Source organism: Battus philenor, unplaced genomic scaffold (genome assembly GCF_028537555.1).
Source record: "Battus philenor isolate CCGP_79_NKW_IND1 unplaced genomic scaffold, ilBatPhil1.0.hap1 SCAF_15, whole genome shotgun sequence".
NCBI lineage: Eukaryota > Metazoa > Arthropoda > Insecta > Lepidoptera > Papilionidae > Battus > Battus philenor.
In genome coordinates this window covers 4,992,906-5,006,297 of record NW_027181677.1, presented here as the reverse complement: position 1 = coordinate 5,006,297, position 13,392 = coordinate 4,992,906, and the positions used below count along the sequence as shown (strand labels likewise).

The 13,392-nt window shown below is 30.7% G+C and overlaps 1 protein-coding gene across 1 annotated transcript in view; it reads left to right on the top strand.

Annotated features, from left to right (window-relative positions):
• The window catches only part of LOC137918831 (MOXD1 homolog 1-like), a 92,556-nt gene that overhangs the window by 46,243 nt on the left and 32,921 nt on the right, over window positions 1-13,392 (top strand). The window contains exon 2 of the mRNA XM_068761750.1: window positions 4,244-4,720. Coding sequence (XP_068617851.1) covers window positions 4,283-4,720 — 438 coding nt within the window. The 5' untranslated portion in view covers window positions 4,244-4,282. The remainder of the gene's footprint in view (window positions 1-4,243; window positions 4,721-13,392) is intronic.

The following is a 13,392-nucleotide window of genomic DNA, read 5'->3' as shown; positions in this document are numbered from 1 at the left end:
AGGTGGACAGAGGTCCTTGTTAAGGTCGCCGGAAGGTGCTAGATGTCACTTCCAACCGGTCACATTGTAAATCTCTGGATGAGGCCTGTGTCCAACAGTGGACGTTTAAATAATGTTGATGAATTAAATAATGAATTATCTCCACGAATCTAGAAATTATCTTCTTATTATAACTTTTTGAAAGAATCTTAATGCGAGATTATTGATAAAGCTATTTTATAAACTTAGCGCTAACTTTATGGAATCTAGATAATTTAGTTTCAGAGAACTTTGTACAAGTTGCTAACACATATTGGAACTATGCAAGAACTAAACAAACACGGATCACTAAAATGCAAGTTCCATAAAGCATTAGTAAACTCGTTATAAAACAAATGTAGTTCATTATAATTATTTGAAGAAGTATTTGTGTAGTTAGTAAGTAAATTTTGCTATAAAAATTCAGTTAGTCATGTATATTATTTTCCATACCGTGTAGTCCGATTTGAATATCGAACACGCTATTTATAATTTATTTCATTTTTATACTGCATAGATTAAACAATAAATTTATACTTTGACATAAATTGTTAGTTATCCTTTTTTTGTTTAGTGTGTTTCATGATCGTAAGATAACCTTTTTTGTTTTTGATATTGAATATTTGATAGTTTTTATATATTTCGTACAATAAATAAAATAGAGTTTTGGTCGGATCATTCACAGAGCCTAAGACCTCGCGATGACCACTAAGTAAATGCGTTTAAATGTTTTGATGCGATTTTCCTTGTGATAAGTCAAAATGAGGCTTATCACAGTCTGCTTCCGTTGCAACTAAATGTTATATTTTATAGCTATCCCATCTCGGCTAAAATAAAATAAAGATTATACTTTTAATTTGAATACAATGACGCATTTAAAAAGTAACTTAGATCTTCCTTGTCATATTATCTCTGATGGATTTGAACAGTTTTATTAGACATTATAATTTGTATGTATGCCGTCGTTCAATATCGATGCTCAAGTTAGGACCACTAAGCGGTTCAAGAAAAGAAATATAGTAAAGGTTCCAGACTTTATTAAAAAGTGCTGACGCATTATCAAAGATATCATATAAGTTACAAATGTCATTTACACTGTAGCCGCAGTCCAATAGTAAAGATATAAGAACAGATCAAAGTTATCTAAGCCAAGTATTTTACCATCCATGGTTATTAGCATCACCATCCTTTCAGCCATAGGACTGCTGGGCCAAGGACTCTCCAAATTTACAAAAGGACACTTAGGTAGTGGTCTGGGTATAGTGTCTTCCGATGAACTTAATCAGGTCGTTTATCCATCTTGTAAACCTTTAAATAACATTCATTTATTTATCAAAAACTATTTTTAGAATTTGTTCCATTCAAGATTTTGTCATTTAAAAATAAAAACCAACCTGTCTTACACCAGTTTTAACTTAGGTCATGTAAGATTTTAATATTCGAACGGGTTAAAAATTTTAAACTTTTGCATTTAAATTTTATCTTCATCCAACATCGTCTTACTCTGCGTTTACCATGATTGTAAGCTCGCCAATGAAGCCCTAAGTGAGAGACCAGATAAAAGTGACGTAAATCATCACTGGTAACACACATTGGTCGTAGACCTTCGTCTTAACGTACGGAGGGATATTGAACGAGATGTTTCGTAGTTTCCTGAATGCTGTCATATATACATGCTATAAAAGCGCAACAATATAAATTATGAGTTCGTAATGTATTATATAAGACGGTATGTGTTTTTTTTAATACGACGCGTCGCCTAGGCGCCATGCGCTAATACTGGAATGATAAGTATCGCATATAATAAAATATAATAATGGAATAACATTTATATGCAAAACAACGATGATATCAGCATTAGCGCTAAATAGGAAGCCGAGATTATTTATATTCTCGTTTTGTGTGTCAATTCATATTCTTAATTTGAATTGAGTCTTTTATTTATTTTATTGCTATGTTACACTGGTATAGCATAATTATAATATATGTTTAAGAAACAGCCTTAACTGACATAACTTTGGTGATTACGAGTCCAACACACTACCAATACGAGACGGTTTCTAAGAATTTAAATGAGAAATGAGATTAACAGCGTAACAAAGTCTCTAGAGATCAGAAGGTTGCAGCGGTTCTAGCGACAACTTTACTCTCATTTTTATATAGAGAGTAGAGAAATGGCGCATGCCGTTGCTCGGTCGTTTTTATAACATACAAAACTTACGTCTACTCTCAATGAAATGTTTACAATATACATATTCATATATATATACACATATATATATATTTATATATATATATATATACACACACATATATATTATTTAAACTAAACTTAGATTGTTCGAATCTTACTATTTCGAGACCCGTTTAATATTGTTTTTTTTTAAACTTATTTCATTATTAATGTTGTTCGAGTACGCATTATTATTGTGTTTTGGTGACGTGCCTATTTAAAATAAATAAATAAAAATCTATCAGTAAGCTGTACCAATAAACTGAAATCGTTTTATAAATATAAATAATCATTTTGTTATTCTACTCACAATCTCTTGTTGCGTATGTGCATCGAGGTTGAAAGAAGGCACTCATAAAGTGTCAAGGTCGAAGAGGATGTAAAAAAACGTCTTATATAAAATACGAATATTTGATATACTGCTGGCACTGTACCGAAGTCCAAATGTTATCTACAGATCGTTTGTTATTCTAACGAATAATTTTCTGTGAATATATAATATGTAAGAGATTTCTATCTATGTACGATCTCAACACTATATCTCTGTAAGTATATGGCTGAGAGACTTGAAATTTTGTAACAATATTTTTTTGCAGAAGAGAGATTATATAAGAATGACTTTTAGTAAAATTTCACTCGCAATTGAGGTTCAATAAAAACGTCCTTATTTTGAAACTACAGGTCTTATATGAGCAGTGATATCTCAGCCTTGCGATCATAGGTTGCCTGTTCGATTTCCCGAATATAATCTTATATAATTCACACTTTATGCATGAATTAAATAGAATTGCCACTGCGCACAATCCAGTTTCCAGAGGATGGGTAGCAGCGTCCTCTGCGTACCATAATAACATACTGCGATCACCAACCCGGTATCATATCTTTGGGAGAGGTGCAGTAGGCATCTAAGGCTGAAATGACGACGACAGCTCATATTGCCATAAAACTTAGCCAGATTTTTTAAAATGTATGTATATGAACCTTAAAAATTTGGCCTCTTCACATATGATACGAACAGCAGCGGTACAAAGAGATTAATGCCATTTTCCTCGATAAAGTTAGTTGAAATTTGTTCGAGTACAATCACTCGAGTCGTAAATTTAATTCACTATTATTTCTCAATATTACTGTATTATTTGCTAAAGCTATCAAAAGTTTATGCACATTTATCTACAACGTGTTTTTATGTAAGATTGCTGGTTTACAACCGGAAACATTACCTGTTTGTCGGGTGCGTCCTTGCGCTCTGATATGTTATACGCAGTGTTTTTTTTTTCTTTTTATTCATATTTTGGAGACGATTCTGTTGACATTACAAAGTAGAGATAAAAAACAACGTTGTTAACATTATTTAAACAGGTCAATAAAAACCTCAAATCAATTTTATCAGTGATGGAAATTAAGTAGATTAAATTCGAGCGTCGATATACAGGATGATTCGTTACAAATAAAAGCTCCAAAGGTGTGTGTTATAATGTATGGTACATCATTAATGATTTCAGAAATAATAAATAACTTTATGATAATATAATAATAAAAATCATTTTCAATATTCGGAGTATTACTTATTAAAAACTATTGTTTTCTCTCTGTCCCTGCAAACTTTATAATGCCAAAAGTTATTGCCCTAACGCATTCTATTAGAAAAAAAAATGTAACATATTTCATAGTGATCACTTTATACAGAGTGGTTGAAAATAGGTGTAAAAGCTACTACAGACAAATGAGCTATACATTAATGAATGTGAAAGCTGTGAGGCTTTCATACTTATAACAAATCACACTGTGTTATATTATCTTTGAGATTTATCCTTGAGGATTCCGTATTGTAAGACGACTACGACGAGAGTAAAATGTATAAGGATTTATCGATTTCGGAAGAGTTAAATAGAAATAAGGAAAAGTTTAGCCCAATATAAAGCCATACAAATCTTTTCTATTATTTTTTTAAGTGATATTTTTGTACTAAACATATGTTTTATTTTGTTTCAGATTTTTCATAAGTGATGAGCACAAACGACTGATTTTAAAATGATGCTCCGGGTAATATTAACGTTAACCGTTTTTTCGCTCTGCGATGCAAAACTCCCCGGATTGAAGCAAATCATTCCGCCAAACGAGCTACCGCCAAATCCCACACAAAATATTCAAGCATTGAAGTTGCTGCAATTTGAAAACAAAAACGAAAAAACGAGCCGTATAATCGATCAATACACAGCGCGCCATCGGCGAGAAGTTTTCGATTCTAAATCGTACGAATCCAGCTTAACATGGGCGCATTCCGAACGACTCGATGAAAATGGCGACGTAGTACTACGATGGGTGAACTCAGATTCGAGTATTACCTTTCGTTTGGAAGCGAGAACACATGGTTACGTCGGCTTAGGCTTTAATTCGGCGCGAAATATGAGAGGGGCGGATTTGGTGGTCGCTTGGGTGGACGATAGGAATGGCAATGCGAAAATTTTGGTAAGTTTTTTAAACACCTGCTGTTTTATTCACACGAGGTCCATCATGTAGCGTAATATACGACTAACGTTATATGAAACACTCTTAAATATCATGTTACTATTTAACGCATTATTAAAAGTTCCAATAATGCACATAAACTGTGTTTGTATAATAAGTGTAAGTGAGTTTTATACGTTTATTTTATGCATTAAAATATTCGAAATACATTGCTTGAGAATACCTTCGGTTTGCAAACTTGTAACTTGCATTTAAATTTTCTGCACTTGCAAAGAATTCAAATTGTTCTTTTTCCGACCATTCTTAGTCAAGTCATTTTCTTTGTAATTTTATTCATTGTTTTATCTGTTTTTAAATCGCTTACGTTTTCATAGACGTTTTGTTCAATACTATACTTTTTTATAAATGTTTCTTAAAAGGTAATATTTTTTTACAAATAGGTAAGGCAATAAGGGTTAAAAAAATTCAACGAAAGAAGTGTTTCTGTTATAATACACATGTAACGTTATACGTAAGCCAGTAAAAATAATGACTCTTACGTAAGTTCCTATTTGCAAGTTCCATGCAAAAGCTATTTTAATCTCGTGTAGAGGATTTTCCTACTTAAGTTGTGGAGATAAGAGCTTTGTTAGCTGTAAATACGTTTTTACTAGAGACAATAGCCCGTTTGCGGTTTTCGACGGGCATGTCAACGTCCCAGGCACCGAACCATAACCGTTGTTAACGTCCTCTTCGTTGCCGTGATTCTCGTTTCAACATAAGATTTTTCTAAATATGTGCTTTAGACTTATTCATATTTTGAAAAATATTACTATGTCTTCATTTCTATAAAATCATTAAATAATATTAGTATTAAAGAATGGATGAAATTGGCTTAGGATAGAACTAAATGGAAATTGTTGGAAGAGGCCTTCTTAAGAAGGTATCCATATCTGTAATAAATAGCTATTTCTAAAAAATATTGAAACCTAGATCACACATACCACTAACTTATAATCAAAATTGTAAAATGTGGAACAAATAAAGGTTTAATTAAACATTATTATTTTTAATCGAAACTTTATTTTTTGTTAACATCCGATCTTATTAACAGTGCATGCCTTTACTATACCCTTTTTGTTCCTTAATATCTTCTGAGAGTAGATTAAAAACATAAACAGTTACCTATTCTTTCAAACTTGGACCCAACAGAATTGTAACACAAAACATTTGAAATAATCAAATAGACCATCGATATGGCTAATAACATGCAAAGCGATTAGTTTATACAAGTTTGAAATAGATTTCGTTTATCTAAATGAGATATCGGAATTCGCTCCGTAAAATGACAACGGTATGTTATTTTCGAATGAAATACCATATATTATTACTTACGTTATTATATATTACAAACTTCTTGTGTAATATACAGGCGATTGGTTATTTGTGTGAAAATCTAATGCATAGCCAAGGGTATAAACAAAAAGTAGAAAAATATATTTAATCATTATCATCATTTCAGCCATGGGACGTTCATAGATAGAGATGATATGCTCCCAGATTTCCAATAAGACTAATTGGAAGCGGTCTACGTCCAGTGTCATAATAGGCAATATTTCTGTTGTAAAAATAAATACATTACAAAACTGTTACAGGTTTTATGCAGTCGCTTAAAACATTGGAAACAATTATATGCGTATTCCTTTAATAAAATATCCCCATTACAGTATTTTTATTTTAGAAATTTAAACACAAACTATGAGTCAAGTGAGCGAAGGTGCCTCTAGCACTTTTGCTCGCAAAGGTGCTTCTTGACGTCGTGTCTTTTTCTTGAGTGCACATGTCACTCCTGTGAAACTGTATTTTTTTAAGTAAGCTTTGAAAAATTCTTTAGACGAAGTATTAAGGGCTACTTCCTTAATAAGGCACATTTTAGTAACATTTTTTTTTCATATTTCATTCCTAGAAAATTCGAGTAGTAATAAGAAATTTCAACAAACAAACAAAACAAAAGAAACTTGTCTTTCTAGAAAATTTTACATTAAATTGCTCAACGTATATAAAAATAATAATATTTATTGCACACAATACTTCCAAAAGACACAAAATAGGGATAAAAATAAAAGAGAAATTAAACTTAATGAACTGAAGTACTGATTATAACTTAATTAGGCTGTGTACAATGTGTTGACTGACAATAAAAAATACACACTATGTTTAAAACAAGTAAGAATGAAAGTAAATAGTCCTTAGTTGTAACTAATAGAATAGTGCCTGCGTGTACGTATGAGTGCAAGCCTTCGTTGATATAAGAAGTTATTCGTTAGTTATTTTGTGTTTCAAAGCACTAACTTACTGTAACTTCTAAGTGTTTCGGTTAAACAAACCGCAAGTTGAGAGAACTTGCATTAATTTTAATTAGAAGTTTGTATCTTCAAAAATGCATGAAAATAACTTTCCCATACATAACGGTTCGAATGCATGCAAGTTCCGTAAAGATGTTTTTTTTTTTCTTTTAAAAGCCTATAACATATCACTATGTTAATTAATTATACGGAATATTGAGGTTGATGCGCATTATTTTTGGCTCGTATGTTAATTATGTGGAGACACGCAACGATATAGTTTATGGTTATTGCATTCAGTTAACATTATTGGTTGGTTATCGTGTGAACGATATGCAACGCGTGTATAGGTGATACTTCGAATGCATTGCGTTCCCTAAACCACGATCCGGTCTCCTGCATACTGATCTATTCTCACTTCAATTTATGCGATGCGCCGGGCTGTTAGACTGTCGTCTCGACGGACTAATGGAAATTCACTTCGCTTTCAGTGTAATCTCATTAATAGTAACAATGACGATCCACATTCAATACTATTGCAATAGGATCTATGTACTTTCGTTTTATCTAACATTCCTTTATATTGTTGTTTGTTGCCTAATATATCTTTTATGTAAAACAAGCATAATCGGAAAACTCATATGTATCTCAAATCTACCAGGAGAATGGTTATATATGTAAAAGTTTTAAATGGGTGAATGTATACTTTATTTTCTATCTATTATTGTATGTACACCATTAAAAAGTTAATAGTTTTAGAAATAATTAATAACGTAAAAAAATATAGTAAGATTTTTTTTCCAAATTTGTATTGCTACATATTAAAAATAATTATTGTTTACTATCTGCCCGTGCAAACTGTACTGCCAGAAAATAATTAATTGTCGCATTATGAAAATATGAATTAGTAACATGTTCCAGAGTGATTGCTTTTGATAAAGGGTGTTTGAAATTTTTTTTTGCCAATAAATGAGCACTGTCAATCTGTTCATAAATAAATATGCATCGCCTAGTTCTATTCATAAAATTCGTTCTTGACCTAATTCTGCAGAGTTTTTATAATATCAATAAGAAAAGAGGTGATTCATCGGTGACAAAAAATAAACAATTTCGAAGAAAATTGTAAAAGCAATACTTGATTTTCATTAAAACTGTAAAGCGGTTAAATATACGTAACTAGTTGTCAAATAGTTGACGCCAATTAAAATCAGAAAATATCGCGTACCCATAAATCATTGGAATGAAAATTTAATCAAACTAGTCTTGCAATGTACAAAATAAATAACTTTTTTGTTAGTAATCGTTGTTAATTTTAAAGATATTTTATTAATAAATAAAGTTGTCATTGCGCTACACAATCATAATTTATTTTTTTATATTACACTGTGACAGTCCAGTAAGTTTTAATGATATAAAAACTATCGGAGCAGCTAGTATCTATTAAATGAAACATTTTTTTTAGAAGCGATGCAACAAAATCAATTTTAAATTGATAAAAATGTTTTGCAACGAGAATATAATGTTTTTTCAATAAATTTTATGATTCACAATTTCGATAGATGTTATAAGTATGGTAATAATTTTAATGAAAATAGTTACGTATTTTCTTAAACAAAATATTACAGTAACAAGGTCTCTGGTGATGTTTTAGTGTATTCTAGAGACTGTTAAACATTTTAAAATAATAGATTACATTTATATAATCCGTTAGCAACTGGAAGTGAACATTGATTTTAAGTTGAGACGAATAGTCGTCATTTTTGAGTCTTGAAGGTAGGAATTAACTAAATGTCATCATCATTTCAACCGTAGTACGTTCAATGCTGAACATGGGCCTATGATTGTTAATAGAACAGGTTGGAACGGTCTGCATCCAGCGTATTCTAATGGCCTTAATTAAAACATAAGGGAGGAAGTTATTTGTCCACCTCGTGGTTGGACTTCCTTCTACGCCCTTCTAGCCTCAGCGGCTATATGTGCTGCGCGCTGTGTGGCCTGTAACTCTATGTTAAATAACTTAAACAACTACGTTATTCCAAAAATATCTAGAGAAATCAAAACTCGTTACTTGGATGTGTATATATTGTTTCAGTCTCACTTACTATAACTTATATACATGGATTAGTATCCGACCTAGCACGGATTAGGCAATCTCGTGAACTCTCGTCTTAAAATCCTTAATTACCAACAGCATCGAGGGCCTAGTCACACCATAGAGCGACGACCCAAGTTACCTCAGCCGCAAGACGTTTAAACTAACCGCCCGCAGTGTGAGCACTGTTCATTTCATGAAAGCTTCAAATATCAATTATTCAAACATTGACCAGTGACATTTCATCGCTTATAAATACCAGCTTGAATATCCAGAGGATCTTTCCTGTATATGTATTTATAAGAATTTATAAAAGATCATAATGCCAGATATATGGTCTCATAACTCGCTTTACGGTTTCTAAGTGCTAGTTATAGAAGTCTGACAGAAAAATACACTATTCTTGTTTAGTTTTTTTCACAAAGATAAGTAAAGATTAATTTAACCGTCACCTTAATAACTGCGACTTAATACAGCCTCGCTATACTTTTACTTTACTTCGCACTTAACAATAATGCCGGCCTTTATGTGCCGTTTCAAAATTCACAGACATTTTAATTTCCGCCTTTATTGTTAATGCGATGTTGGATTAAAAACGATGTTGGCACATGTGCGTCATACTCTCTGATGTATTAAACATTTTTGGTATATCCTGCTTTTAATGTAATTTGCAATTATTTTAACATCGCGTGATGAATATGTTTTTTGCATGTGTGTGTACCTGTTATTTTCCCACTTATAATTAAAGAAGTGGTTAAATTATCTTTTGTTAGTCCTTCAAAGTCAGATTTGCTTAGCGAATGTATTGATGACCGAAATGAAATTACTATTTTTAAGAAATATGAAAAAGAAAATCATAGATACATTGTGCTGCTATGGTTGGAATGTAAACGTCTAGCTTAATACTTTTTTACTAATAAAAACATAAATGATAATAGTAGCTTTGGATCTATCAAAATTGTAGATCAGATAAGCAAATTAAATCATATTGCCTTACTGGTAAACTTCCTTAACATTTATTAATTATTGTTCCCTTGTAATAAACTGATTAACATTTATTTATGCCGACATTTATAATTACAAAACGTCGATGTTATTTATTATTAGTTTGTTCAAATTAATTTATTCATTATAGGAGAACTAAATTCGTTTTAATAACAGCCATTAATATCTTGTTAAGATAACTTAAGAATATGTGATCAGACAAAGGAACTAAGATTAAAATATATATGAAATTTAACTAACCTATAAAATAGATTATTAAAAATGGAAGGAAACAGATTATTACGCATAAGGAACAATTAATTCAGTTTGTATGTAAAGCAATGTTTATGTGTATCTGACATAAGATTTCTATGAACCGAACGTACATGCAAATACAACAAACATGCTTAAGAATAAATTATTCGCTAAGATAGTGATCAGTAGATTATATGCGAAGATTTACTCCACGGATGGTAATAAGGATAAAGTTCGGAACAACTAACGGATATTGCCAAAAGTTCACTCGAAATCAGTTCTCTCTTCGGTTACAAATCGCAACCTGCCCATAGCAGGCGGCGTCTAAATTGACTAACTTTTGTTTTGATGCTTGTTTTACTGCTGTGTTCTTCTGACTACTTCTGTTTGTTTTTATAAACAGTTGTATAACAGTTGTTTGATAAAAACAACTTTAATAAAACGTTTTGTATGAAATTGTTTTGACCAGTTTTTTCAGTACTACCTAAAGTAAAAGCTTCGTCGGTACTGAAATAAATTATTTTAGTTGAAGTAATTTACACTGACGTTTTAAAATTTTATTTTTGAAAGCTATCATGCAAAAGAGCAATTAACATAGATTATTCGTCACACATTTCTACTTTTACTTTGTAATATAAAAAATTTCCCAAGCCAATTTAGAATCTTTCATTCCTAGCACAATCACTACATCTGATTGTAAAAGAGTTTTTCGGACGATATTTTATTTGATTTTGTGTCCTTTTTTCTAAAGCCAAAAAAGACTTCGCTATTAATTTTTGGTTTAATATTAGATGCCTTTTTTGAATTTCGATTGTTCTTCAAGACATCTGGTAGAACTAAAGAGTTGCAGTTGAATACATGTGTGTAAGTATATATATTCAAAAGTACACCATAACCAGCCTTTTCGAAACCGTATTCGTGTTAAGTCAAAGGTAATGTAACATCTAACCGCACCTTTGAATATATATATATATATATACATATATGTATATATATATATATATATATATATATACATATATATATATATATATATATATATATATATATATATATATTCAAAGGTTCGTCTTTAATTTAATTAGAACAAGTGTGGTAAGTGTCGTACATGTCCTTGATATTATGCATATTACATTATACTCTTTGTACTTCATTGAGTAAAATTTACGTTTTTTAGTATTTTTTGTACCTCACGTAGTCAACACGAGTAACAAATGGAAGCTATATTCTTATTTTCTAGTTTTGTCAAAGCGCGGATTTTATACGCAGAATTGACTGCCTTTTTTTTATTTGTTAGCAAATTTTCAACCGTAGCGTAAATTTTAACACATAACTTTTATATTCCTTTTTTATATCCATTGTTGGATGGAAAAGAGCTTTCATAACTCAGGTATCACGTAATCAAAAGTGTATATAACTTGTAACTCATTAAATATAAAGCAATGAAAAGTAAATGCCGCTTAAAAGTTATAATGACGTGGAGTTTTCCAATTCTGAGTTTTTAACAAAGCCGAAGTGTTTTTAAAAATAATTGATTATATTTGTTTCGTACTTCGTTTTATGAATGACTATCAGAAAAAGTTAATTAATAATAATATTATATGAATATATTGATCATTTTTTATTCAATATTAATCAATATTAAAAAAATATATAATTAGGTAACTCGATAGACGTCTTAACCACGTATAGTCAATTAGAACCTTAGTGATTAAAATATTTCCTGTTGCGTAAATAAATAATTTCTATGCTTTCCCAACACGGGAGCGAACAGGACATAAAATTGGTCGAAGCAAATCATGGATATCCAAGATTGATGCCAAAAACACTCAACGACTGCCCTTGTGTTTTATTTATCGACATTGAAAATGCAAGCCTCAGTAAACCTCATACCTTTTCGATAAGAACCTCCTGCAAATTATTTGGAGAGTTGTAAAGAAAGATGAATGAAATCGAAAAAGTTCTCAAGATTGGGCGTAATGATAGAGAAATATGGATAAATTTTTATTTGTATATAGATGCATAATATGCTCCCCTGATTGCTTAGTATAAAAATATTATTATACTGTCCATCGAAGAAAAATATCACGTACTACCAATTTATTTATTGTTTTAGTATCTTAATAATAAATAACAATTAGCACAAAAAAATAAGTTTTTTTTTTTTACTTTAACACTAATAATAGTTTTATTTTAATAACATTGTAACACGTTTACGATGTATTTAAGTTTTGATTAACGTAAAATGTTTGAATAATAGTGTCTGGTGTTCTAATTTAATCTGAGCTTTGTGTGGATGCGGAAAAGTATTGTTTTAAATATTTTCCTAGTGATTTTTTCATTTTCTCTCATTGTAAGATTCTGACACGCGACTTAACTAACATAAAAAAAAAAAACAGAATAAGTAGAGTCGTTTCAAGTTTTTATTTTTAATCATATTAATTATTTGGGTATATACAGATTTGTTGAAAATATAGAATTTTTTAACAGTAAGTAAAAGTAAAATAGTATAAACATTACGGTCGGTTGTAAAATTTTAATTCTCTTTACAGTCTTTTGTATTTGATTATTTTTATTATATTTCATTGTTTTTTTCTTCATTTTTCATTTGAAAACATATTATTTAATAATAAAAACACCACGGTAGCTTCATATACGTTATTATTACGGTAACAGAGTAGGCACTATATCGACAAGAAAAAAATAGTATCTGAAAGGATTTTATGTAACACATGGACGTTTTTTTTTTCAAACCATTCAGCTACTCTCAAAAAAATTGAGGCTGCGAGATAGTTTTTCGATTAACAAGAAATGTTTGAAGTGGTGCGGCCTATCCGCCGTCTGTTGGTTTAATCATGTGGGCCAATACCTCCCGGTCCCTCAAGTAATCTATTTGTGTTTTTTTCATTCGGGCCAGTGTAAATATTTTTTTTTTAACTCCGAATTTGTATTTTTACAATTTACTAACACGGGACCGTTACAATCTATTTCAACTTCACATATACCTTCTAATTTAT